This window comes from Leptonychotes weddellii, chromosome 6 (assembly GCF_054177405.1).
Source record: "Leptonychotes weddellii isolate Sample4059 chromosome 6, ASM5417740v2, whole genome shotgun sequence".
NCBI lineage: Eukaryota > Metazoa > Chordata > Mammalia > Carnivora > Phocidae > Leptonychotes > Leptonychotes weddellii.
This window is the reverse complement of record NC_138374.1, coordinates 127,950,970-127,977,729: the sequence shown is the minus strand read 5'-3', so window position 1 is coordinate 127,977,729 and position 26,760 is coordinate 127,950,970. Positions and strand designations below refer to the sequence as shown.

Here is a 26,760-nt window from a genome sequence, read left to right as displayed (position 1 = left end):
CTTGAGACAAAAGTGCATGAGCGCGAGCAGGAAGGGCGGGGGTGGGGGGGTGAGAGAGAGAGAATCCTCAAGCAGCCTCTGCTCTGAGCAGAGAGCCCGACACAGGGCTTGATCTCACAACCCTGAGATCATGACCTGAGCCGAAATCAAGAGTCGGACCCTTAACCAACTGCACGCCCCCGAAGCGTGTATTTCTATCAGCTGTCTCTCTTTGGATGGGCTGTGCGACTTCAGACACCTCCTATCTAACACACCTCCACCCCTCAGCCCCCCCGCCCTTGACCTAAACCGCTGTTCCTCCTAAACCCCCGGCAGGGTGGGTGCTTGCTTGTGTTATGGCGCAGATGGGAAACCTTGAAGTTCTTGAAACTTCCCTTCAAGCCCCACATTGACTATAAGTCATTCTTGTCGATTCTTCCTTAAATCACATCCATCCATTCCTCTCCATCACTAGACCCCGAGTTTTTTGTTTTGTTTTGTTTTTTAAAAGAAAACCCAAAATGAAGTGCCTAGCTCAGTCCTCCCCCCAAAAAGGGAGTTTGTGAAACTGAACACATCCAGAACTGGACAAGCACGGCGGTCTCAGCCCGTATCGTGCTGCGGTGCCGGAGCCCGCCTGAGACTCATGCAGACAGGCAGTGCGGTGTGGCTAGTGAATCAGGACCCTGCCCTGCCGTTGACTAGGCCAGTGAGTCTTCCTGCGTATCCCCTCGCCTCCGCTGCCTCATTCAGAAGTGCTCATTCCAGGGCCTACCTTATGGTTGTCGTGAGGGTGAAGCGACATACTGCACATGAAGGGCTTAGCAGTGTCTGCAGCGTAGTAAATACCAAATGGTGTTACAGATGTGCATACACATCCCCCACCCCAAAGGCCCCCGTGTAGAGCAGCCCCTTATAATAACTAAGACCACCGGGCGGAAACTACAGGGTAACAGACTATGTGTGAGTATGTGGAAAAACTTTTTTTTTAAGATTTTATTTATTTATTTGAGATGGGGGAGAGAGCCAGGGGGGAAGGGTAGAGGGAGAAGCAGACTCCCCTTTGAGCAGGGAGCCCGACACGGGGCTTGATCCCAGGACCCCGGGATCATGACCTGAGCCGAAAGCAGACGCTCAACCGACTGAGCCACCCCTGGGGGCGCCCCTGTGGAAAAACTTTCAGCCCCTGATGTCCAATTTGCAGTGCACTAAAGGATGAGGAGCTTTATCCTAACTGGCAGTCACACTAGGTGACCTACAGTCCTAGATAGTTGGGTCTAGAAAGTCCATTAGAAGGTACCCGGGGTGACTGCGGGGCAAAACACAGCAGCCCAGGACGATGGGGTCGTCTGTAAACCCAGATGGCCTAGCGGGAAGTGGGAGGCCTGGGACGAGAGCCTGGGCCTTCCCAACCTCCCAAGGCTGGTGCTCTTTGCTCCGTATTACATTTCCTTCCAAGGAACTTCTGAAATCCAACTTTCTGGTGTTCTGCTTTGGGTCTTCAGATACACGTCTGTTCTCTTAAACAGGGTGTCTGCAGACAGTTGAATAAGTGTGTTTAAAAGGATGCGGAGTACATGCTAGGTCTTAGTTATTGGTTACTGCATAACAAATTACCTCAAAATTTAGTGGCTGAAAACCACATTTTGTGGGGTGGGAATGTGTGTCGCCCCTTATTTAAGTGCCTCTGGCTCAGAGTCTCTCCTGAGTCTGCAGTTAGGGTTTCAGCCAGGGTTGCAGTCCCATCTCAAGCCCCCACTGGGGGCGGCAGGAGGATCCACCTGCAAGCTTACATGGCAGGCAAGACTCTTCTCGCCATAGGCACCACTCCCAAAATAGGGCAGGTCACACCATGGCAGCCGGCTTCCCTCACGGCAAGTTAAGAGTGAACAGGAGCACCCAGGGCAGAAGCTACAGCCCTTCTGTCATCTAATCTTGAAAGCAGCACTAGCGTCCGCCTAATTCTGTTCGCCAGCAGTGAGTCCAGCCCCCTCTCAAGGAACGGGGCAGGGACGGACGACACAAGGCATGCGTACCAGGAGGAAGCGGGGCCAGACCTCAAAGGCTGCCTAGCACATACTAGATAATTGTTAAAAAAATTAATAAAATTCTAAAATGTTACTGTTCAAGTAGAATCAACCATGAGTTACTAATTAGATGACTTAATTTTTTAAAATCTTTCTGTCCTTCCCTTAATAATAATCCATACTTAGCCGTTTTCTTGGTCTTTTCTTTCTCTTTAGGGGAAAAATGCATTCTTCAAAGACCTAACTTCAATTCAGTTATTACCTAGTGGGGAAATGGATCCAAATTTTATTTCTGTACGACAACAGGTAAGTTATAGTTAACGGATTTTATTTTTGTCTCAGAAGAAAGTAGGAAATGAAAAATTTAGCTGGCCTCGAAGAATGACCACTTCCAAAGTATTCTTGAAAGCTAATTTTCCTTTCAATTATACGTTCCTTTTTGATAAATAATTTCCATGGAAAAGCCACCCTCACTGACAGGAAAGCCAATTACTGTGATTTAGACGTTGTTTAATGATGCATACTGACGGTGCTGTGTCCTTCTCCGTCGGCAAGTTCTTACTGAAAGTCGTTAGCGCGGCCGTCCAGGCTCAGCATTCAGTCGTGAAGGACAGAGAGTCCCCAGAAGAGGCACCGACCACTCCTTTTGGGAAAGACCAAGATTGGCCAGTTCTAGCTGTGGATTTGGCTCATCACCTTCAAGTTAGTGAAGATGTGGTTCGAAGGCATTACGTGGGGGAGCTCTACAACTACGGTGCGGACCACTTAGGAGAAGAGGTAATGTCACCCTCTGAGTGTGAGGTGGGGGCTCAAGTCACAGAAATTATGGTTGGAGTATGGGGCGCCTGGGTGGCTCAGTCGTTGAGCGTCTGCCTTCGGCTCAGGTCATGATCCCAGGATCCTGGGATTGAGCCCCGCATCGGGCTCCCTGCTCAGTGGGAAGCCTGCTTCTCCCTCTCCCACTCCCCCTGCTTGTGTTCCCTCTCTCGCTGTGTCTCTGTCAAATAAATAAATAAAATCTTAAAAAAAAAAAAAGAATCCATAAGGTCTCCAGTAGAGCTTTTTGCTTTTCCTTTTGTTAGGACTTCTAGGCACAAAAACAACAGAATACTAAATATAAAAGTGTAACCAAATTCCTGTTTCTGGCCTGTGTTCAATAAACTCCGACAGTGTGCCAGGCCTGTTCTATGCAAAGGGACATAGCGGTACCCAGAACAGACAGGATTCCTTCCTCATGGAGCTGACAGTCTGCTGGTAGGAGCAGAAAAGCATGCTGAATTTTTTTTTTTTTGAGATCATGCAAGCGGGGGAGGTGGGTCGGGACCAGAGGGAGAAGGAGAGAGAGAAACTTAAGCAGGCTCCCTGCCCAGCACCGAGCCTGACGCAGGGCTCGATCTCACGACTCTGAGATCCTGACCCGAGGCTGCGGCGCCGCAAGCGTGCTCCATTTCGTACCGGGTGAGAAGCGCCGTGAAGAGAAACGGGACCACGGGAATCAGCAGGAGCTACTACAATACGGTGGTCAGAGGGGACAGCTGAACCGAGCCCCCAAGGATGAGATGCAGCCACTCACGCAGGAAACTGAGCCGACAGTGCTTGAGGCGGAAATGATGCAAGTAGAAGCGCCAAGGCTAGAGGGCCGGTGTGGGGGACCGTACGTAGTGAGCGAGGATGAAGACGTCGGAGAGGAGGTGCGGGGGTGGGCAGGAGTTACGTCCAGTGTCTCACAGCGCACAGTCAGTCAGTGTATTCAGAAGCCCTCAGAAGGTTTTAAGCAGTCACGATGTGATTGAATTCCCTTTGCCAGAAACTTGCATCGAGATATTAGGGGATAAGAAAAATTCGGTAGTGGGCAGAAATTTGAATTTTGAACGCTCAATTTGATTTGGACTTTTTTTCTTTGGTTGTATACATGGCCGCAGCTCAGAAGTGAACTAGACTCTTCACTGGCAAAGCCGTTCCTAGACTAAGTACCTCTGCCAGCTCTTACCACATACACACTTGTCCGTGCTCCTTTCCTCAGGCCAGTCTCCAGGTGCACGACAAGGAGGTCCTCGCCTCGCAGCTGCTGGTGTTAACAGGGCAGAGACTGGCTCACGCGCTCCTGCACGCCCAGACGAGAGGAGGAATGGAGCTGCTGGCCAGACTTCCCCCCACGCTCTGCACTTGGCTGAAAGCCATGGTAAGTAGGAGCGCGTGAGATCGGTCGGGTCACTGGATGGTTTCTTAAAGGCGTATTTAGTAACAGTTAAGGAGAAAATTTAAATTAGGAGCTTAAGTTCGTTCTGAAGAATTCTTACTGGGAAAGAACTATCCTGACAACTCTTAAGTGAGTAACGATTACTGCTGTGTGTAACTGATTATTTTTGTGTCCCATTTGCAGAACCCCCAAGATCTTCAAAACACAGAAGTGCCAATTGCAACGACAGCTAAACTAGTAAATAAAGTCATCGAGCTTTTACCAGAAAACCACGGGCAGTATAGTTTAGCCTTACACCTCATTGAAGCTGTGGAAGCCGTATCTATCCCTTCTTTATGACACGTACCCTACCGAAAACGGTCTCAAATTGTGTGACTAGAACATGAATTAGTGCATGGTAATTTTACATAGTAAGCTCTGGAATTTGATGGAGGGAGTATGTCTTTTTTCTTTTGTAAAATGAATAAAAATACATACTACTTTTTAAAAGTGCAGTCCTGGCTAAATTCCACTCCTTTGGTTAATATTGAAGATAAAATATAAACAAATATCAGTGATACCATTAATTACTAACACAGATGTTTTACTGTTTATTTCTAATTTAAGCACTTAAATAGCTTTATGGGTAAACTTTGCTATCTCAAATGGGTTATAATTTACAGATTATGTTCTTACCAGATTCTATATTTCGTACTCGAAATGTTACTGTAATTAAATTTCACATGTGTTCATGTATAGTCTCCATCAGTAAAATTAGAGAAACATCCCACTCGCTTTTGTTGGCATGCTTAAATCCAACATCCTGGGCTGCCGCCTGGAGTTCTGGACGCGGACAGGTTCTTTCCCAGAGGTTTATGCTGCCGCCACCGGAGGAGGATGACCTTGCTTTGGAGGAGGAATGGGTTCGAGATCATCATATTCATCAGAAGGGACACTAAACATTAGAACCCTTAACCTGTTGTCCTTGCCAAAACTGAGATTCTGAGACGCAAGCAACACAGCAAAATTAAGTACGATATAAGTTAAGATTTACTTTTTGCCAAGATTCGAAGTTGTATCCACATCAGGTCATTGTAAAAATGTATTATCTTGTAAAATTTATGTTTTAAAAAAAGGCAAAGATGCTAAAAATTTAAGTCCAGTTTATTTTTCCTACAAGTGTTTAGAAATGTCTGCTTCTGGGATATGGTAACGTTATCTGTTCTTGGGAACAGTAAAGGCCTAGTGATATTGTAGCTTTGCAAACCTACCTCACAGCTGGGTTGAGGGAATAAAATACAACTAATTTTGTACCCTAGAGTGCCTAGAGCAGTCCAAGTGCTGAATAATTACTTGTTGATTAAAACCAGATTAACCAAAACTCTGTAGACAAAGTGTTTTGAGCTCTACAAATACCAAATATTTATTAGGGTGGATCTTTGGAATGTAGCCATGCAGTGCAATTACTGCTCTCTGTCATGGATCACAATTGTTATTCATAGTAACTCATTGTGATACGGAAGTTTGTTGCTTCACTTACTTGTAAGAAGCCAACGTTACCAACTGTATAAAGCTGAGGAGTAGGCCCCTCAAGGATATGAAGAAAAAATTCTCATGTTTGAGGATATCCCAATTTAAATTATTTTTAACTAAAAGATGACATCCAAGTAAGACTTGTCTAAAACTTAATAATTACTGTTTAATTTAAAAATCTTGAAAGATAAAGTTTTAAGAGGTCTTGGGTATTTGGGTGAGGGCCGGTAAATCTGACCGAGGCGCACACCGTGTACAGTAGCAGCACCGAAAAGGACCTTATGCTAGTCCAGCCTCCCGCCTCTGCTGGGATCCCCACTGGCCCATCCAGACACGGTCCTATGAGTTCTTGTAAACCTATCTAGCTTTATCTAGTCACGTGTTATATGCATTCTAAAAGATTCGTTCTTCCTGTGATTTTTCTACATACTCTGAAAGTAGTTATGAATTTTGGAGGCTGGTCAAAGAAACTTTACACCCTCACTTTGATTCGATTATCACTTTTGGGGGAAGGGGGGTACCTGATAAACATGTTAGATAATAAACCTGGTTAAACTTATTCTCGTAGGACACACAGATCTGGGGATTGTTGAGAATATTAATAAGCTGAAATATGGTTCATAGGACCATAACAGATCACTGAATTACAAATCTGTAGTTACCTTTGTGATCCTAAAGTTTACCGTGCAAAGAATTTTAAAATTGAATTCTGAGCTATATGGTTAAGAAAAGCAGTGAAATATTTTACTGTTTCATCAAGGCATTTTAAAATAAATCTGAGAGAAGAAAATACCTGTGTATACATTCTGTACCAAGAAAGAGCCACAAATAAAGGAATTAAATTGTATGTGGGATGGGTGATTTCTGAAACAAAGGTATGCTGCACTTTCTGATGGGAAGCCAGTAACAGTAGTGTTTTCCTAGCGAGAACTGCCCGCTCCCCTGACACCTTTCTTCATTAACATTAAACAGGCATCTGTACCTTGTTAAATTCCACTTTATAACGCTGAAGAAAAACAGAAGTGTTCAAATAATCGTAACTTCTACATTACAGGTTATGTTTAAATGTAGAACTAGAAGAGCCAGATAAACGTAGGTGAAGAGGAACACATCACCAACTTTCTAAATGCTTCATACTTTTGCAAAAAGAAAAATAAGAAATGGAGAGAGTTTCACTCTTTGTTATAAAAATTTGTCTAAGGTACAAGTAAGCACTGTTACATTTAAATTGCTTTTTTTTTAAGTGGTTAATTACAACTTAAAACAGATTCAGTAATATTAAGCTTACATGGAATATAATGTTCACTTACTGAGTTGCTGTGGTTCATTTCATTTGAGACAAATCTTTTTAAAGTACTCCATGGCAACACTGAAAGCCCTCCCTCACCCTGACAGAAATGAATTTTTTGGGCTTCTAAAAGTTAGATTTCTGCTGAATAGAATTAGCCGTCCCTAGAAAGGTTTTAATCCAATACTGAATTGTTTATAAAATGCTGTTATCTATTGTAATGTACTGTAAGTAGTGACATTCTGTACATACTTCTATTTTCTGTGTCCAGTGTTGTGAACTTATGTATATTAGTGAAATAAATTTTCAGCTTTCATGTTGTTTCAACATTCATAAATACCAGTATTAAGATTTTCTTTCCCCTCTTGTATGAGAATAACAAGTTTGGTGATGTTTTCTTTCTAATGCACACAAAAAACCTAGCTGTTGTGAAAAGGATGATGTTCACTAGTAAGGCAGAATGAAATCACTCTGTCTCTTAAGGGAAACACACTTCTTGCCATTCTCCTTCAAGACTGTATTTTTTACTTGATTTTTACAACTTCATCAGTATCAGTAAATTTCCAGTTGCCTTTATTTTTAGATGTTACAGAACTTAAATATGGAGTCAAGAAGCTTTATAAAATAGAAAACATTTTCTGGTCAGCCACATTTAAAGTCAAACATACCCAGTGTCTCTGTTCTGAATAAATCCATTATGGATATATCGAGACCCATCTGCATATTTGTATTTTTCTGCATGTATATATATATATACACACACACATTATTTTTTATCTGCTACAGGAAAAACTTGTAATTCTGAAATTTGACCCTTATCCTCCACCATTTACTCTTCCATTCGTTACCTAAACCTAGGCCTTCCTCTTTGCAGTGTTGTGAACAGTCCCTCTGAACTCGCGTTCGGTGCTCGCAGGGTGTTCCTGCTCAGAGAGCTGTCGACGGCCGAGTGGCTCTTACTTTCCACTCACCACTTCTGTGCATCGGGGGCAGAGTGCATCTGGAGACTCAGCCGTGTACTTCCAACAACGTGGGCATTTTTCTTTGGTAGTTGGCATGACAATTACCTTATAGGAAGACTCTTCACGAATATCCCCACCTGTGAGAGAAAGATACAGGAAGACTGACAGGCCTTTCAACTTGTATCTCTCTTTCCTGAGTGGTTCTGCCAGTGTTTCTTTTTCAAAGCTTTCTCCCTCCCCTGGGGAAAGCTGGTCAGTACGGCTTCATTTGCCACATTACGTAAACGGCCATGACAGTGGACTCACACCCTGACCCCTGAGGACAGCTGAGGGATCGGAGACCCTGAGTGAGAGGGTAACTGATGTTCCCCAAGTCACAAGTTCTCGATCTCCCCAGGCAAAGCAGGCCTTCTAGCTCTTCATCTGGGCTCAGTGCTGGTAAATTACACTGCCTCTCCAGCAAGACAAGAATTTTTTAAAAAGCCAAATTACAGTGCCAACTGCAGTGTCCCCACTTAAACCTTCTTGGTTTAGGGGCGCCTGGGTGGCTCAGTTGGTGAAGCATTCCAACTCTTGATTGCGGCTCAGGTCATGATCTCAGGGTCAGGCTCCAAGTGGGATGTGCCGCCTGCTTACAATTCTCAAGCTCTCTCTCCTCCTCCCCTCCCTCCACCTCTCTCTTTCACACCTCTCTCTTAAAAAAAAAAAAAAACACAAAACCTTGTCTTAGACAAAAAAACAAAAATTTCTCCACTATGAGTACTCTCAGACTTCAGCCTAAATAATACACAGTGAAGAAAATTATTTTCTAGCCATTATATAGAGAATGTACATTCACATTTTGAAAAGCAAGTGAGGATCTTTACTACAGGGTCAGTGCTTCCAGGCCTCAGACTTCGACTGATGCCCACAAATGAGCCTCCCGCCTCCTGATGGCACCTAACAACCATGAGGAACACGGGGAGCGTTGCCGTCCCCACAGTACCTGCGGCCATTGTCTGTTACGTGACCACGCCTCCACGCCATCACTGAGAATGAAGTAGGCAGACAAAAGTCCCCTATTGAATACCTACCAACTGCCTGCTCGTGAGATCCCACGGTGGGAATGAGTTCCAGAAAACTTCTTCCTTAACCCTTCATGAAGATTGGCTAAATCTTTTAATATAGGGTGTGCAAGTAAGAAATTTCCGAGTCCACAATGGGAGGGGCAGGCTAGGCAGGACCAGGATCCTGAGTGAGGCCAACTAACGTCACCTACGATGACCATTATTCACAGGACAGGAAGGAAAGCGCTCTCCTCTCACCAGCCCTGTGTTCCCAAGATCATCGTGTAGGACACTTCTGAAAGCTGGTTTAGAAACTTGGCCAGTTTCCATAAAAAGATGTATTCCAAGAACATACCTGCCTTTAGAACACACCTGATCCCCTGCAAAGCTGGAGACGACCTACGATTATCACTGTTCTCCACATCTCACCTGTTATCTTTCCCTCTTCCTTACCTTCTAAATTGATCAGGAATGTCCCTTTGCGCTCAATTACATCTGTAGTTACTGATCGTGGTTCCTGAGAGAGTAAAGTTGTCTGGGAAGCCATCATTAGTTCATTCAACTGAGAGGTGCTGGAAGTCTCCTCAGCTTGTAGCATCTGGGAATAAGCATGTCAAGGTTACTGTCTAAATGTTTACTGCAAACTGAGGTTAGAAGAATTAACGCTGCAAATTCTTATGTTCAGTGAGTGCCCCTTAAGTACCCTTATTTCCTGAGCTAATCTATTAAATCAATTAGAATGAAAGTTTTATTTTAGAGTGAGTGAGTGGGGGGAGGGGCAGAGGGAGAGAGAGGGAGAGAAACTTATGCAGATTCCCTGATGAGCAGGGAGCTGGATGCGGGATTCGATCCCATGACCCTGAGATCACAACCTAAGCCAAAGTCAAGAGTCGGCCGCTTAACCGACTGAGCCACCCAGCCGCCCCTAGAATGAAAGGTTTTAATTAAAAATTTCCAGGCAATAGTATGTGCTCTCTATATAATATGCTCTATGACAGGCACTTCACTATGCTAGATGCTAAATGTCCATTGTTTCTAATCATCATGGTGTTTCTTATCCCATTTTCCAAACGAGGAAACCTGTTCCAAGGGGTTAACTACTCACGGTTCTCAAGCAGTAAGTGGTGGAGCTGTACTTCTAGCCCAGGTCTGTGAGCCGCAGAGCCCAGAATGCTTTTCCCTGTGTCCTGCCTCCCACATCAGGAGAGGTGGTAAGATACTATCTAAATAGACCTGCTTTTAGCAACACAGACCAAAGGTGCCAACTGAATAAAGCACAGAGCTATTCTCAAGTACAATAAAGTTGGATGTTTGATAAGCATTTTTACACTTTTCATTGTAATTCTGATCTTCAAAATGAGTTTATAAGCTAATACAGACATTGCTTTAAAAAAAAAACAAACAAAAAAACAAAACAAGAGGCGCCTGAATGGCTTAGTCAGTTAAGTGGCTGACTCTTGATTTTGGCTCAGGTCATGCTCTCAGGGTCACAGGCTCAAGCCCCAAGTTGGGCTCCGTGCTGAGTGTGAAGCCTGCTTGAGAGTCTCTCTCTCTCTCCCTCCCTCTGCCCCTCTCCCTCTGCTTGCACACTCTCTCAAATAGAAATTTTTAAAAACTCAAGAAAAAAACAGGAGATTCAAAGAGATTAGTTTTAACAAATTCATGCAATTAGTAATTCATAGATTCAGAACTCCCTCTGACAGCTAGTGTAATTCCTAAGAAAAATACATTATTTTTAAAAATCCCAAAGTATTTTTTCCAATATAAATGATCCAAACAAGCTGTATTTTTTTTAACCTAACTACTCAGAACTAAGGAAGTCAAGAAGACACAAGACATGTAGGAGAAAAGCCCCATACCAGGCTGGGTAGCCTTAGCTAGGTCACAGTTTCAGTGGTCTTCAGTTTCCTTGCTCATAAAATAAAGGAGTCAGAGTCAAACCCCTCCCAACTTATAAAAAGATTATTTATTTAGAGAGTGTGGGGGGGGTGGGCAGAGGGAGAAGCAGAGAGAGAATCTCAGACTCTGTGCTGAGCACGAGCCCCACGCAGGGCTCGATCGGGTGACCAAGAGCATGACCTGAGGCAAAATCAAGAGTTGGATGCTTAAACGGACTCAGCCACCCAGGTGCCTTCCAACTTATAAATTTTAAAATGTGAGTATCTTACTTAAATTATCTGCTGTCTGATCAATAATCTCCTACAGACTGCAAGCCTCAAATCTTAATTACATTACTAAGAACTGAACTTGAGCTTACCAACCAATCAGCAATAATCGCGCCTCGGATAAACCTCATTGGCTACGATACTGCCATACCAACCAAGTGAGATGGTCATTTTTAGAAAACTATGATAGCAGTAAAACTTTAAAAAGCATACTGTCAATTCTCTTCTCAAGCATTAAAAAATCCTGAGTCAATATGTTAAGCTATAAGCCAATGTGGCCAATGAACCATTAAGAATGCCAAGAAGAAAACCTTGATGGTTCTTTTGGAAATAAAAATAGGAGGAATGCTTTGAGATGGCATGGTAATTTGCTGGAGCAAATGAATTTTCTTCAAATCTCCTGAGAAAAAGATGGAGATCTTTTTTAGATTTGTTTTGAACCTGGTTCAGATGGACAAAATTCTCAAAAACTAGCTCCTTAACACAAAACCCTCAATTTTTGTGTATTGTAATAATAATGTCATCGGTTTCTGTCACTTACCTAAACAGCCCTGAGGATTTGCATTTCAAATAGGACTCTGTTGCACCTTCCCTGTCCCAACTTACAAAGCATGTAGCAACAGAGTGCATGTTTTGTAGAAGGGAAAGGAAACATAGAGAAGGAGGAAACAAAGAACCTGTGATAATATCAGGATTACAAGATCTCTAAACTAAAAAAACCTTACTTATACAGAGATTTTTAAAAGCCAAATTTCAGGTGAAGCGGTAGGATACGAACATCCCTTCCGAAGAGACAAACGGATTCTCACCTCTATTATCTCAAAAAGCAGCCCAGGCTCAATCACAAGGATGACTTTGTACTCGGCTGCGTTTTTACCAGGGATGCTCCCAAGAAATGAATCTCTCATGGCGCAAGTGCTCTCTATGGCTTCCTCTAACCCAGGCTTCTTCCAGACAGAACTGGTTCTGATCCACCCAGTACGAAAAACACTCTGGGCGTCTTTGAAAAAAAGAAAACAGTAATAAAAAAATAAAAAATAAGTGAAAGTAATTTACATACATTCCAAACTGTATAGAAAGATCTAACCATTAAATATTTACTATTCATGGGAAACAAGAATTGGTACTTACAGTAAATATTATGGAGCTATTCTAAATGCCTACCATTTATATTCACATTTTGAAATTTAAACAAAGGATAAAATATTATAGTAAAATCCCAAAGGAAAAAAGGATGCCTAGAAGAAAATAAAATAGAAAAAAATAGCCCAATATTGACAGTTGTCTTTGGATAGTAAGACAAATTCTGAGTGACTTTTCCTCCTCTTTCTAAATTTCTATAGTTCCTAATTTTCTATAAGCTTAATACAGAGGGAAAAGACTACTATAAAGATATCCACTAAAAGGCCCTACACTTGGTTTCAATAAAACCTAAAACATTATTTCAGACACTTATAAAGGTATTTAAGAAACTGATTTTGCAGTATGGTCAAGCTGCCCATACATTTCAGAATGCACTCCCAAGGTGGCTTGAAGGCTGTCTGAAATCCGTCCTACTCCGTGACGAAGGAGGGCAAAGGACTAAAGGACCAAGACATGTTTTGCCACAAAGCGCTCACTGTGGACGAGAAAGTACCCCCTCCACAAAGTAGATGAGATCTGAGGTTGCAGTCCTCATCAAGGGCCTTTCTCATCTCAGGAACACATCAAGTACTCCTTACCTTCAGTGTAGGGTATGTGCTGGAATACTTCTTCAGCCAAGTGAGGAAGAATGGGGGCAAAAGAACGAACCACGACATCCAAAATTTCAGCTAATGCGGTCTGGCAAGAGCGCCGTTTGGGGTTGCCTGCGTTTTCACAGTAGAGCCTGAACGAGAAGCATGTGCTCAGCAGGGATGTTTTATACACAAAGGGCGGCGCGGAGGCAGGATGCGCCTCAGGCGGGCTCCTTCCTGCCGTGGGGCGAATGCTACGGTTCGGAGCACCGCTGGACTCAAGCAGCAGATACTGTCACATAACTGTACGGCTGGGTCCTCTAGCCCACCTCCCTCCTCCGCACCTCTCTCAGCAGCTGTGCCCTAGCCACTGCCTGGCTGAGACGGCCAACCGTGTGTTAGAGGACGACGGAGGTTTTAGCTGCGGCTGCTTCTCTTCCAGTCCTAGCAGTGTGTTCAGAGGGAGTCCCAATCCCTGCGTGTAAGGTCCTGGAGGTGCCGATGGCCTGGGGCCGATCCTCACATAGGCCTGGCTGCTGTCAGTGAAGACCAAGCACCAAGCCTTCCTCTAAAAGCGCATCACTGATCTACACGATGTGTCATCATGGTAACAGGTGCCTGTCTATTTGTCTCTCCTCCTCAAAATTTACAAACTCCCGAGAAGAGGTACCATACTCGTCACCTTGTGTTGGCACCTATTCCTTACTGAGCACTGACTTCCTCAAACACAGCGCAAAGCACATTCCTTACATTCTCTCTTTTCATAATCACATTATGAGGTTTGTATTATCACTTGACTTGAGAACCCAACTTCTTAATAACTGCACAATGTCACCCATCTTGCTGTAGACACTCAAGAAATAGCTGAATATTTTAATATTCAGTCATACATACCGGTCTTTGATTATGCTGAAATAAAAGTTAGAGAGCTCTCTGGTATAAAATGCTCGTAACAGCCGAACAACTTTTCCAAAATCGTACTGTTTATATGCATCAGTAATCTAGGGGACAAAAGCCAAAATAAATTTGGAAGTTGGGGTAAGCCAACGAAAATGCAAGTCATCATGAGCAAAATATGTACCTTTTCAAAATATGTTTCAAAGGCAGACAACTACAAAAAAGGAGATATGCAAGAGTGACTGAGGATCTTTCAAACATTTCTGGGTATCAAATTCAACTACCGTCAGAAAATACTGATTATTCTACTTTGGAACTAGATAGAACACTCATCAAAGGAAGGGATCAGGTTTAAACTGATAAACTACACCATTATAAAACAGCAAAGAATGCAAGTTACCAATGTTCCCTCATTTATGCCTGAAAAGTAAAATAGGGCAAAAATCTGCATGTCTCTGACTTAACGGTACATGGAAGCAACCACATTTCCAATTTTTGAGAAAACACATTATCTGTGTTTATATATAAATGAGAAGTATCTTACAAAACACATAGGAATAGTCATTTCAGTTATTTCTATACTTTGATGGGTTCATCTGCAGATAAAATACGGCCCTACTTTATTCCTTCTTGGAGAAATACATAAAGCTGATCTTGAGAGAAAAATGTTGTCTGAGGGGAAGTCTGGGCCTACGTTTCCACCAGGTACTGATAGTCTTTTGAAAAACCAGGAAAGAAATCCTAAGACTTCATACCTGAAGTCAACCTTAGAATGTGTGGAATTTATCAAGTACAACTCTTCTCAGGGCAATGGTTACTATTTCTAGTAGTATCTGTTCTGCCGGCACACAATTCCAATTTCAACATTCAGCAGTACTGATATTTCTATTTTCCAAGAGCTTATTAATTCATACTTACCTTGTTTGCTAAATTCTGCAGTAAGTGCAGCATGTACTGGTCTATGACATACATATTGTTAACAGGAACAGAATCTGTTTCTGGGTTGAAACCAGCGACATTTCCCAGAAGAAAGCGGAGTGTATTCCTGAGCTATTAATGTTGAGAAAAAATATGCAGTCAAAAAATATACGAGGCCTTCAATTCTTGCTGAAAAGTTATTTTATTTTTCTATAATTTTTATACAACTCATGTTACTTTCTTAATGGGATACTGTTTTAAAAAATATCATTCCTAAATGAGACTACAAATGCAAAAAAAGAGACTCTCATTTCAATAGCTGAGTTATAGAAAGAACCCCTGGACTTTACACATGAAGACTGATTTTTCATTATATTTCTTGTAACCTTATAAAGCCAAACCACCTTTCAGTGGCCCAGTTTGTTCATCTGTATAGGTAAAAATGTTATTTTCACCTGCTTCACGGGCAAAAATAAAGATAAACGGAATAAATGTGAAAGGTCATTGAGCACATGAGAAGTATATGAAATCAGGGGCGCCTGGGTGCCTCAGTTGTTAAGCGTCTGCCTTTGGCTCAGGTCATGACCCCCAGGGTCCTGGGATCCCTGTTCCGTGGGAAACCTGCTTCTCCCTCTCCCACTCCCCCTGCTTGTGTTCCTTCTCTCGCTAGGTCTCTGTCAAATAAATATTTTTTTTAAGAAGTATATGAAATTATAATTTTGTATTATATTTTATAAAGTATAAAAGACAGTATATAAAGTTTTTAGGATTACACTATTAATATTTTTAAACAAATAAACACAGCATTATTTTTAAATGCTCACAACATATAGAAACTCATTTCCCATTGCTGTTTTGCAATACCAAACAAAATGTTCCTCATTTTTAAAAAAAGTTATTCAGCTGACCTTTTATTCAGAAACAGGAAGAATAATGACTCTGACCTTGCTAATATCATCTCTGGCAGCATTAAGTACAGATGGACTAATGGTCACTTCAGTGAAGACGTTGGACTCCGCTACCCACCAGCGAAGGACATCAGCACCGTAGGGAGGCTCCTTGTTTTGATCCTTTCAGTGGAGAAAAAAGACATGTAAACATATAAATGGCTTTCAATTCTAATTAGGTGATCAAATGTTTCAGGTATTCCTCCTCAGAAATATTTGAGCACAACTTGGGCATCACACCCCTCTGCACCGTAATGAAACAGGGCTAACAATCTCAGAATCAGCTGCGCGTAAACCACACTGCGAAAGCGTGCGCTCTGCAGTCTCGCTGCTTGCGCAGATGCGGGCGTGTCCGCACACGTCCTTCTAGCACAGCTGGGGCCGCAGTGGGGCCCCGACGCCTCTCTGATGGCGGAGGGGAATATAGGGGCTGCTTTTCCCTTCCGGCACTCCCCAGCAACTCCACATACAGCAAGGATTCTTGGACAGGAGGGCAGTAAAAAGCCAAAGGAGTAAAATAACAGACAAGTGATTTCTTTTCTGAAAGCAACTCCAAAATAAAGGAAATTATTAGCAACCCCAGATCTGATGTCCATCAACGATTTGCTTTAAAGTGTATAATTTCCAAGAATATAATAATGAAACACGAAGTTGCAATCTCATTTTTTTCTTACACAGTTTCCATGTAACTGTAAATTTTTGTCTTTTTAAATAAATTTTCACAAATTTTTAAAGTTCAATTAAAAGAAGGGATCAGGCGCCGGGGTGGCTCAGTCAGTTAAGTGTCCAACTCTTAATTTCAGCTCAGGTCATGATCTCAGGGTCATGAGATCGAGCCCCACGTTGGGCTCCATACTCAGTGGGGAGTTTCTCTCTCTCCTTCCCTCGGTCCTTCCCCCCTGCTTACGTACATGCTCTCTCTCTAAAATAGATAAATCTTAAAAGGGGGGGGGAGGTGGATAGCATGGTTCAGAACCTAATTAGAGATTCAGACCTGAAATGAGCCAACAGGGCCACAATCCCAGCCCTTCTCTTTTTCATTAAAATCATTAAGAGTCTAGATTTACACTAAGTTCTACTCCTGAAACCAGTATTACACTACATGTTAACTAACCAGAATTTAAATAAAAATTTGGGAGGAAAAAAAAAGTCTAGATTTAAAACATGGTAAGGCATCTGCTATTAGCATAAAAGATGGTTGGTGTTGATATTTTTGTTGTTGTTTTACACTGAAATAATTACATTAAGGTTTTGGCTGCCAACTTAAAAGCATTAAAACAAAAAAAAGTTGTTTTTGTTTTTTTAAAGATTTTATTTATTTATTTGAGAGAGAAAGAGAGTGGGGGAGAACACGAGAGTGGCAGAGGGAGAAGCAGACTCCCCACCAAGAAGGGAGCCCGATATGGGGCTCGATCCCAGTACCCTGGGATCATGACCGGAGCCGAAGGCAGACGCTTAACTGAGCTACCCAGGCGCCCCAAAACAAAAAAGGTTTTAGAGAACCACCTACTTGTCCTCCGTTGATGACCACATCAGGATCAATGACATTCCCAAGAGACTTGGACATCTTTTCTCCCTTTTCTCCAAGGGTGAATCCATGAACCACCACTGTCCTAAGAAGACAAATCAGCCATTATGATAATAAACACAGTTATAATGATCTCTTTGAAGATCATTTATAGCTTAAAAAGAGTACCTCAGCTTGAAAAAAAAAAAACCCACAGGATTTTTCTTAACAGATTATGTATGAAAGCTTTTCTTGAAAGTCTAATTCTCAGCTGCCTATTTATCATGATTGTCAGACAGTAAGCTCTTTACTTATACGTAGAAAAATTTTTGATGTTTACATTCATTTCACAAATATTTCCTGAGCATCTATTATGTATTGATTTTGATCATTAAAATTAACCAGGAAAAAGTATGTCTTAAAAAGAGCAGATTATCATCTCAAAATTATTTTCAAAAAGACAATTTGAGACAAATAGATCTGTTGTTCTACTGGTGTTTAAAAGCATGTTATACAAGAAACAAACACAGAAACTGTTCTGGGATGGGTTTTCATTGTGAGACAGCAACAATCTAGTAAAATTCACTACAGGAATGGTTCAGTTCATTAGCCACCTGTGGATATTACGAATATAAGGATATGTGACCTCAGGCTGTCTTCAATCAACGTAGAGTGCCCCTCTCTGTATTCCTCCATGTCAAGTCTTCCTTATTTCAAGATCTAGCTCTTCACAGATGTCCCCACTGTTCCAGTCAATGCTGATGTTACCTCTTGTGGGAATAACAGGGTGTACCAGTGACAAGACTTCTCTGTATTAATGTCTCCTTTGTCTCTCTCTTTTTTACTTCAAACTCTTTATTTCTCTCATGAAACAAAAGATTAAGCTAATAAAGGTGTTTTATATCCAGACATACCTTGGAAATACGGCAGCTTTGGCTCCAGACTACTGCAGTAAAGTGAGTCAAGTGCATTTTTTGGTTTCCAATGCACACCAAAGTTATGTCTACACTACACTGTAATCTACTAAGTGTATAATAGCTTTATGTCTAAAAAAACAAGGTACATTCCTTAATTTAGAAATATTTTATTGCTACAAAATGCTAACTATCACCTGAACTTTCAGCAACTTGTAATCGTTTTGCTGGGGGAGGTTGATGGCTGCTGACTGATCAGGGTGGAGGGTGCTGCCGGTGGGGGTGGCTGTGGCGATTTCTTTTTTTTTTTTTAAGATTTTATTTATTTATTTGAGAGAGTGAGCGAGAGAGAGAGTGAGCACAAGCAGGGGGAGGGGCTGAGGAAGTGGGAGAAGCAGTCCCCCGCCGAGCAGGGGGCCCAATGCAGGGCTCTATCCCAGGACCCCAGGATCAGGACCTGAGCTAAAGGCAGACGCTTAACCGACTGAGCCCCCCAGGCGCCCCTATGGCAATTTCTCAAAATAAGACAACGGAGTTTGCCACAGTGATTGACTCGGCCTTTCATGAACCATTTCTCTGTTTCATGTGGTATTTGATAGCATTTTACCCAGAATAGTACTTTCAAACTTGGAGCCAATCCTCTGGAACCCTGCTGCTGCTCTCTCAGCTAAGCTGATATAATATTCTAAATCCTCTGCTGTCACTTCAACAATCTGCACAGCCTCTTCACCAGGAGCAGATTCCATTTCAAGACACCACTTCTTTGTTCATCCACGAGAAGCGACCCCTCATCTGTGAAAGCTGTATCAGGAGATGGCACAGTTCAGTCCCATCTTCAGGCTCCACTTCTGACTCTGGGTCTCCTGCCGTTTCTACCACATCTGCAGCTACTTCCTCCACGGAAGTCTTGAGCCTTCAATTTGTAAAAATAAAATGCAGTACCTGCGAAGCGCAATAAAGCAAGTACCCAGCAGAAGTACTCAAAGTGTGAAGACTTGTTTAGCTCAGGTTTAACACTTACTTAAAAGGTGCTTTTTTCCTTGTTGCCACACTTGTTAATAAAGAAGACTGAAACCATCCGCCAAGCTGGTCTTTTCCTTCCAAGTACAAATCTGCTCTTTGGTCAGTACCTCAAAAATAAATATTAAAAAACACAGAAATTAAAGTTAATTAAAATTGGAAAATGAAAATATGTATACAAGTGTTAAAATAATAAAAGTAATCATGTTATTTCCTGTGTCATGTTATACCTGAGTCTTAGATTGCATTCACTTGAGCTCTTACCCTCACTGCCCACTTATTAATCAAGATAAAGAGAATAGCTCTTTCCACCATCTTTCCGTGCCACCATAATGGTGAGCATGAATGTCCTGGCAGATGCTCTCAAGAGCATTAACAATGCTGAGAAGAGAGGCAAATGCCAGGTTCTTATTAGGCCGTGCTCCAAATTCATCGTCCGGTTTCTCACTGTGATGATGAAGCATGGTGACACTGGCGAATTTAAAATCACTGATGATCACAGAGCGGGGAAGATTGTTGTGAACCTCACGGGCAGGTTAAACAAGTGTGGAGTGATCAGCCCCAGATGTGATGTACAACTGAAAGATCTAGAAAAATGGCAGAATAACCTGCTCCCGTCCCGCCAGTTTGATTTCATTGTACTGACAACCTCAGCTGGCATCATGGACCATGAAGACGCAAGACGGAAACACACAGGAGGGAAAATCCTGGGATTCTTTTTCTAGGGATGTAATACATACATGCAAATAAAATGCCTCAATGGAAAAAAAAAAGATAAAGAGAATAAATGTTGGAGTATGATCTCCTAACCACAGGTGACTAAAACACTACCTAAATTAGGGACTGATTAATAATAATTACCAATATCAATATTTCCAGTTAAATCTTCTATGAAAATGAGCATCTAATAACTTTATAAGTGAAAATACTCTGTGATATTATAATGATGGATAGATGTCCATTATCCATTTGTCCAAACCCATAACATGTACAACACTAACAGTGAACCGTAATGCAAACTGTGGACTTTGGGTGGTTATGATGTGTCACTGTAGGTTCATCTCTTATAACGAATGTGCCACTCTGCTGGGGGAAGCAGACAATGAGAGAGGTTGTGTGTCTGTGGAGGCAAGAGGGATGTGGAAAATCCCTATACCTTCCTCTTAATGTTGCTATAAATCTCAAACTGCTCTAAATAAATCAAGTCTTTTAAAAAAGATAGCAAAAGAAAAAAATGTGGTCAAATCTGTTGGGACATATGTATAAGCAAGCTTGAGAGCTACTTCTGCATTCAACAATAAACCACGGTTAATTTAAGAGTTAAAATAATCTGAGATAAAAGACCATTTGGCAAACATTGTAAGTAATTGTAAGTAACAATCATTTCAGTCAAGAATCTTCAAGGGTGCTTAACCACTAGGTGAAAATTTGGTGAGAAAACAGGGTATTTCCAGTCTTAAAGTATCTTCCTGCAAGATACTTACTAATGCAACAATTCCTATAGGGAGATGGGATGAGAAATAACCACAAGAGAGAAAGAGAGAAAATAGGATGACACCACCTCCAAGGGATCAAAGTTCAACATCACCAGTAAGTCATCGTGTGACTTCTGTTAGGATGTACTGAAAGGGACACAGTATCTCTTCTGTGATATTCCTGCCCAAAATGCATAGTCTAAATCTCATCATGAGGGACCATCTACAAAATAACCTGTACATTCATGAATGTCAAGGACACGAAAGACAAGAACAAAATGAGACTAAGGTGACAGGACAACTAAATGCCACAAATGACCCTAGGCTGGCTCAAGGACCCTTTCGATTTTTTTTCTTTTCCGATAAAGGACATTACTGGGTGAAAGCTGAATAAGATCTGTCAGTAACAGGATGGAATCAGTGTCGATTTCCTGATTTTGATATTTGTACTGGTTATACAAGAGAGTGTTGTGTTTTTAGGAAATATACACCGAAGTATTTAGGGATAAAAGAGCATCAAGTCTGCAACTTACCCCTAAATGGTTCAGAAAAGTGTTTATATATACATACAGAGAAAAAAATATATAAAACAAACGTAGTAAAATGCTAACTTTGGAAAATCTAGATGAAGGGTATGTGATACTTCTTTACTCTGTGACTTTTCAAAGTAAAATGTTGGGGTTTTTTAAAGATTTTATTTATTTATTTAAAGAGAGAGCCCGTGGGGCACCTGGGTGGCTCAGTCGTTAAGCGTCTGCCTTCAGCTCGGGTCATGATCCTGGGGTCCTGGATCGAGCCCACCATTGGGCTCCCTGCTCAGAGGGAAGCCTGCTTCTCTCTATCCCACCCCCCGCTTGTGTTCCCTCTCTCGCTGTGTCTCTCTCTGTCAAATACATAAATAAAATCTTTAAAAATTAATTAAAAAAAAATAAAGAGAGAGCCCATGTGAGTGGGGGGGAAGGGCAGAGAGGGAGAGAGAGAGAATCTCAGGCAGACTCTGTGCTGAGTGCAGAGCCCAACACATGGCTCGATCTCATGACCCTGAGATCTTGACCTGAGCTGAACCCAAGAGTTGGACACTTAACCAACTGAGCCACCCAGGTGCCCCAGTTTTTTTTGTTTTTTTAAAGAACATGAGGTCTTTGGGGAAGATTACTTCCATATTTTAAATCTAAACTCACAACTCTAAGAAGCCCCCGTAATCCCTTTTAGTTGTGAAATGAAGATTTGTCCTTATGTCCTAATATTGAGGATTCAGTGTTGTAATTCTTATGTGACAATGAGTATCTGGGTGGAGCAGGAGACAAAATTAAAATAATTAAATCAAGCCAGTTCAATTCATTCAACATTTCTGAGCACTTATTACCCGAAAGGTACTGTACTAGACACTGGGAGGGGGGAATGTAAAGAAATCTGGTAGCTGCCTTCTTGGAGCTGATTACTAGTGAGATGGATTTTATGTTACATAAAAATAACTGTGCTGGGTGTCATCAAGGCAAAACTACAGCTCGGCCAGTCTGTGCAGCTAGGAAAGTCTAAGAGGCTATAACAAGACAAATGCGTATGTGCAGTAAGAACAAAATGTCTTAGCTTCAACATCTAGAGTGCTGCATCTGTTCCCTACTCTTCTTATTCCTCTCCTGATCTGTAACCATTTATGACCCTAAACTTTTATGACACTGGCGCTCAAATCCCCTCCCACCCAGAATGTTCACTTCTTACTGGTGACCACATTTTGGATATGGCAACCATCAATGAGATGATCAATAACAGAATGCTGGTGGCAATCTTCTCCTGAAACAAGTAGATAATGAAATAGCAGCAAGTATCAGCAAACCCTCTTCATCTCTGAAAGATGCCTGCTTGTGGGCTCGTGAAATGATCACTCACAGTCCCTAGCCTGGCGTCCGACTACAGTTCTGGCCTCTTAGCACAGATGCTGTTCCCAAGCCTTGATTAACACACCTACACCACAAGGGCTTTCAATCATCTCTAAAATCTCCGTCAGCCCTAAAGTGTCTAAAAAGCTGGTTGCTCCCCAAGGCTTTACAGGAGTCAGGACAAAAGCCATCTGAAGACGGCGCAAGCGCTGTATTCAGACTCCCGGGTCCGAGTCCGGCTGTGGTGTGGACCAGCTGTGGGGGCTCAGCTTAACCTTCCATTGTTCCCACTTCTTCACTAAAATGAGGACAACACCAAAATCTGTTTACCTCCTAAGATTGTTCTAGAGATTAAAGAAGTAAGAGGACATGCTTTGGACATAATGAACAATCAGTAAATGTTAATTATAAAGAGCACTGGTATTTCCTGATGGTAAATTACGAAAGGAGTATTTTTTTCAAACCATTCTTATATGAAACAATACTTGTGAAAATGTGATTAGTTATCCTAAACTATTTTAAAAATATATAGTCTCTGATCCTGTCCTGGAAATATATGTTGTAACATTCTAATAAAACAAGAGGATATCAGGCAATTAATAAGAGCACGACAAAACAGCTAATACTTATCAAGGGTAAAGTCTCAATGTCTTTTCATTCTCATATACATATTGAATTGCTGGAACTGGGTAAGAAGCAAAATGTCATCCTAGAAAAGGGGGTGTAGTCCCAGAAAATTTCTGCAAGCCACAGCCTTTCAAGGTGGTGTGTGAAACCAGTGGAGAAAGACGGAGTGGGTCGGGGCCAGGAGAAGATCGGGCACAGCAAAGTTCTGGACAACAAATGAAAAAATTAAAGCTTGTGTGAACTCTCCAAATGAAAATAAGTCTAGTCTTGGATGGTAAGAAATAGGAAGAAAAGTCAAGCTCAAGTACTGGAATACTGTGGAACTACTGTACAACCTCATATAATGAATTACTGGACTATTTCCTATTTTTGCAAGTTTATTTTTAGAAATGAGTTTTTCTAACAAATGTACATTCTCACTTCAAGAAATTGGTAAAACACTGAAAAGTTCAAAAAAATAAAATCACATATATCCCACTACCTAGAGATAATCACTTTATTTCACCGTATTTCCTTCCAGTATTCTGTCTATGCTCATCAATATTTCCATGAGTTTGTTAGCATATCAAGATAATTTGCCTGCATCCTGCTTTTTTTTGTATTCTGCACTTTTAAAATGTAACATGCCCTTAGATAAAACCATACCCACAATTACTTTTCAAAAACATGACTGAATGGCTGCATATTATTCTGTCATATGAACTTATATCATGTTGCTAAAGTCATTTATCTACACATGGACAATGAGCTACTGTGTCAAATCATGTCCTGTCAGAAATAACACTGTAAAAAAAAAAACACTGTAATGAATATCCTCACACATAATTCTCCATCCAGATCTGATTACTTCAACAGGAGAGAAGTCTACAAACAGAATTTTTTTGGTCCAAGGACTAAAACCACTCCAAAGCTCTTGATGCATAATGCAAACATTCTTTCCAGTAAGTCTGCACCAAATTACATCCCAATAGCAGTGTATAAGAGGGAGGAATGGCGCCAGTTATTTCTCTAGTTTTTAATCTTTTATCCTTTTTTTTTTTTCTGAATAGATCTTTTTTTTTTTAAGGTTTTATTTATATCTACCCACAACGTGGCGCTTGAACTCATGACCCTGAGATCAAGAGTTGCATGATCCTCCGGCTAAGCCAGCCATGCACCCCAGACCTTTTAGTAAAAGAAAAAATAGCAACTTTCTTATGGAGGTAGAAATAAACCTGGGAGTTGTAAAATTCCAGGAAAAGTAGCAGTTAACCATGGGGCAAAAAGTATTTCTATTATGGCAACTTTCTCTCTAGGAAAGTTATAAAAATTAGTATTTAGAGGGAATAATAAACTGTTCAGAACAATAAATCTCTAAGATTATGATTCAGTCATGGCAGTAAATAAAGAATAAGCCAATTATTAAAAAAAAAAAAACTATCAAAGCAAACCAGCAAAAAAACTTGACTAATCCATAATTTCATTACTAGATTTGTTTAACTTACCTTAATTGATAAATTTTAAGCAAGATTATTGCATTTAAGAAGGCAAGTTGTAGAACCAGCACAAAACCTTTTGTCAAAACTACTGCTTAACCAATGTAACATCTTAATTAAGAATTTTTTTAGAAATGATTCATTTAAAAATGCTATTCCCTTTCAGAAAAGTGTTCCAGTTTCAGTTTAAGTACTATTGACTTGAACTCACAATGAAACAGGTACTTGACCTAGTGTTAACATTCAGAAGTCAAATCTCTTTCACTGCTAACATTTTAACATTTACAAAATAATTTGTAAAAAGTGTTAAAATATAATTATTAATTTTTTAAAATTAGGCTTTTAAAAAGTATTATATATGTTCTTAAAAGGGTGACCTTTTAAAAAAAGTCATTTGTAAATCTAAGTTACTTGTAAATCTTAGTTTCTCTTCCAAAAAATCATCGTTTTTCTATTTGCTTCAAGTTATTTCTATTTGTTAAAAAAAAACAACAGAGGGGCCCCTGGGTGGCTCAGTCAACTGAGCATTGGACTCTTGGTTTGGCTCAAGTCTTGACCTCAGGGGTCCTGGGATGGAGCCCCAGGCCTGGCTCCGTGCTCAGTGGAGAGTCCGCTTGGGATCCTATCCCTCTTCCTCTCCTTCCCCTTCTGCTCTCTGGCATGCTCTCTCTCTTAAATACATAAATAAAACCTTAGGAAAAAAACCAGAAATGAAGTAGAATAAGTATTTTAAAATACTAATTACTTCACTAGGTGAATGGATAAATAAGTTACAGCCCATCCAGATAATAGAGTACTACTCAGCACTACAAAGAAATGACCTATCAAGCCAGGAAAAGACATGAAGGAACCATCGATGCATGTTATTAAGTAAAAGAAGCCAACCCGAAAAGCTACATACTGTATGACTTCAACTATGTAATATTCTGAAAGAGGCACAACTACGGGCAGTGAAAAGATCAGTGGTTGCCAGGGGTTAGCAGGGAAGAAGGGATGGAGGTGGCGCACATTTTCCATGCAGTAGAACTATTCTGTGTGGATACATGTCATTATACATTTGTCAAAACCCACAGAACATACAACACCAGGGGTGAACTCTAATGTAAACTGTGGACCCTGGATGATAATGATTTGTCAGTGGAGGTCCATCAACAGTAACAAGCGGACGGACCTCTGTAGTGTTGGTTGACAGTGGGGAGGTCTGTGGGGAGGGGAGGCAGACTGTATGGGATTTCTGTACTTTCCTCTAAAACTGTTCTAAAAAATAAAATCTGTTTAAAATTTTTGAAAAACATTAATTATTTTAAAATCACTGCAATAATTAACGCCTTTGGTAAACGTTTAAAGAATTTTTTTAGAAATGATTCATTTAAAAATGCTATTCCCTTTCAGAAAGTGTTCAGTTTCAGTTTAAGTACTATTGACTTGAACTCACAATGAAACAGGTACTTGATCTGGTGTTAACATTCATAAGTCAAATCTCTTTCACTGCTACAAAACCTGTCCGCGAAAAGTAAAACCAGTTATGTATGCTATAATCACCAAATTCCTCTTGTACTGATGAAGACTAGCTAAATTAAGCTCAAAGTCAAGCTGACTTTATCTTGCAACAATGTACTCTTAGGGAAATATGCAGACACTGAATCATTTATTAGAATTAATACAAGCATTTGAGAATGAAAAGTATAATAACCTTTCTCAGGAAAGCCCTTCTCTCTCTCTTCCTCTCTCTCTTTTCCTTTTAAGGAAAATCACCTTTGCTTTATGGCTTTTCGAACTATGAACTTACTTAGTATCTGGGCTCTTTCCCACTTCATTCTTTCTCCCTATCTTTTGCAGTTTTTTACTGCAAAAGAATAAAAAAAGCTCAGAGGAAAATGGGATAAAATACAAGCTAATTAATCCAATTCTTACTGACTGACCTCATAAGGTTTTTTACTGACTGATTTAGGGGAAGAGGAGGAGGAACAGGGCATCGCAGTGAAAAAGTAGAAACTACAGTTCAAAATTGGACTTGTGTATTGTCTTCAGAGGTAGTTTATTTATGTTCTGGTGGCCTTCCATGCAGGCAACACCCATGTTTAAATGACAAATCAGTTTTCTTGCTTTGAATTAATTATCTAAATATGACAGAAAAAAATGATTTACTGCTTAGGTGCACTTTTACCACTCATTTCATTCAATGAAGTATTTCTTTTTTTTTTTT

General features: G+C 41.0%; 2 protein-coding genes and 1 pseudogene across 2 annotated transcripts in view; 2 read left to right on the top strand and 1 right to left on the bottom strand.

Annotated features, from left to right (window-relative positions):
- RAB3GAP2 (RAB3 GTPase activating non-catalytic protein subunit 2) overlaps positions 1 to 7,322 on the top strand; it is a 77,299-nt gene extending 69,977 nt beyond the window's left edge. The window contains exons 24-27 of the mRNA XM_081823210.1: positions 2,223 to 2,312; positions 2,562 to 2,783; positions 4,030 to 4,188; positions 4,390 to 7,322. Coding sequence (XP_081679336.1) covers positions 2,223 to 2,312; positions 2,562 to 2,783; positions 4,030 to 4,188; positions 4,390 to 4,545 — 627 coding nt within the window. The 3' untranslated portion in view covers positions 4,546 to 7,322. The remainder of the gene's footprint in view (positions 1 to 2,222; positions 2,313 to 2,561; positions 2,784 to 4,029; positions 4,189 to 4,389) is intronic.
- Positions 7,323 to 7,562: 240 nt separating this feature from the next.
- IARS2 (isoleucyl-tRNA synthetase 2, mitochondrial) overlaps positions 7,563 to 26,760 on the bottom strand; it is a 53,936-nt gene continuing 34,738 nt past the window's right edge. The window contains exons 15-23 of the mRNA XM_006744924.3: positions 19,099 to 19,207; positions 17,167 to 17,269; positions 15,654 to 15,779; positions 14,710 to 14,841; positions 13,789 to 13,895; positions 12,901 to 13,046; positions 11,989 to 12,179; positions 9,468 to 9,612; positions 7,563 to 8,105 (exon numbers count right to left, since the gene is read on the bottom strand). Coding sequence (XP_006744987.2) covers positions 7,963 to 8,105; positions 9,468 to 9,612; positions 11,989 to 12,179; positions 12,901 to 13,046; positions 13,789 to 13,895; positions 14,710 to 14,841; positions 15,654 to 15,779; positions 17,167 to 17,269; positions 19,099 to 19,207 — 1,202 coding nt within the window. The 3' untranslated portion in view covers positions 7,563 to 7,962. The remainder of the gene's footprint in view (positions 8,106 to 9,467; positions 9,613 to 11,988; positions 12,180 to 12,900; positions 13,047 to 13,788; positions 13,896 to 14,709; positions 14,842 to 15,653; positions 15,780 to 17,166; positions 17,270 to 19,098; positions 19,208 to 26,760) is intronic.
- On the top strand, positions 19,406 to 19,869 carry LOC115944752 (small ribosomal subunit protein uS8 pseudogene; annotated as a pseudogene).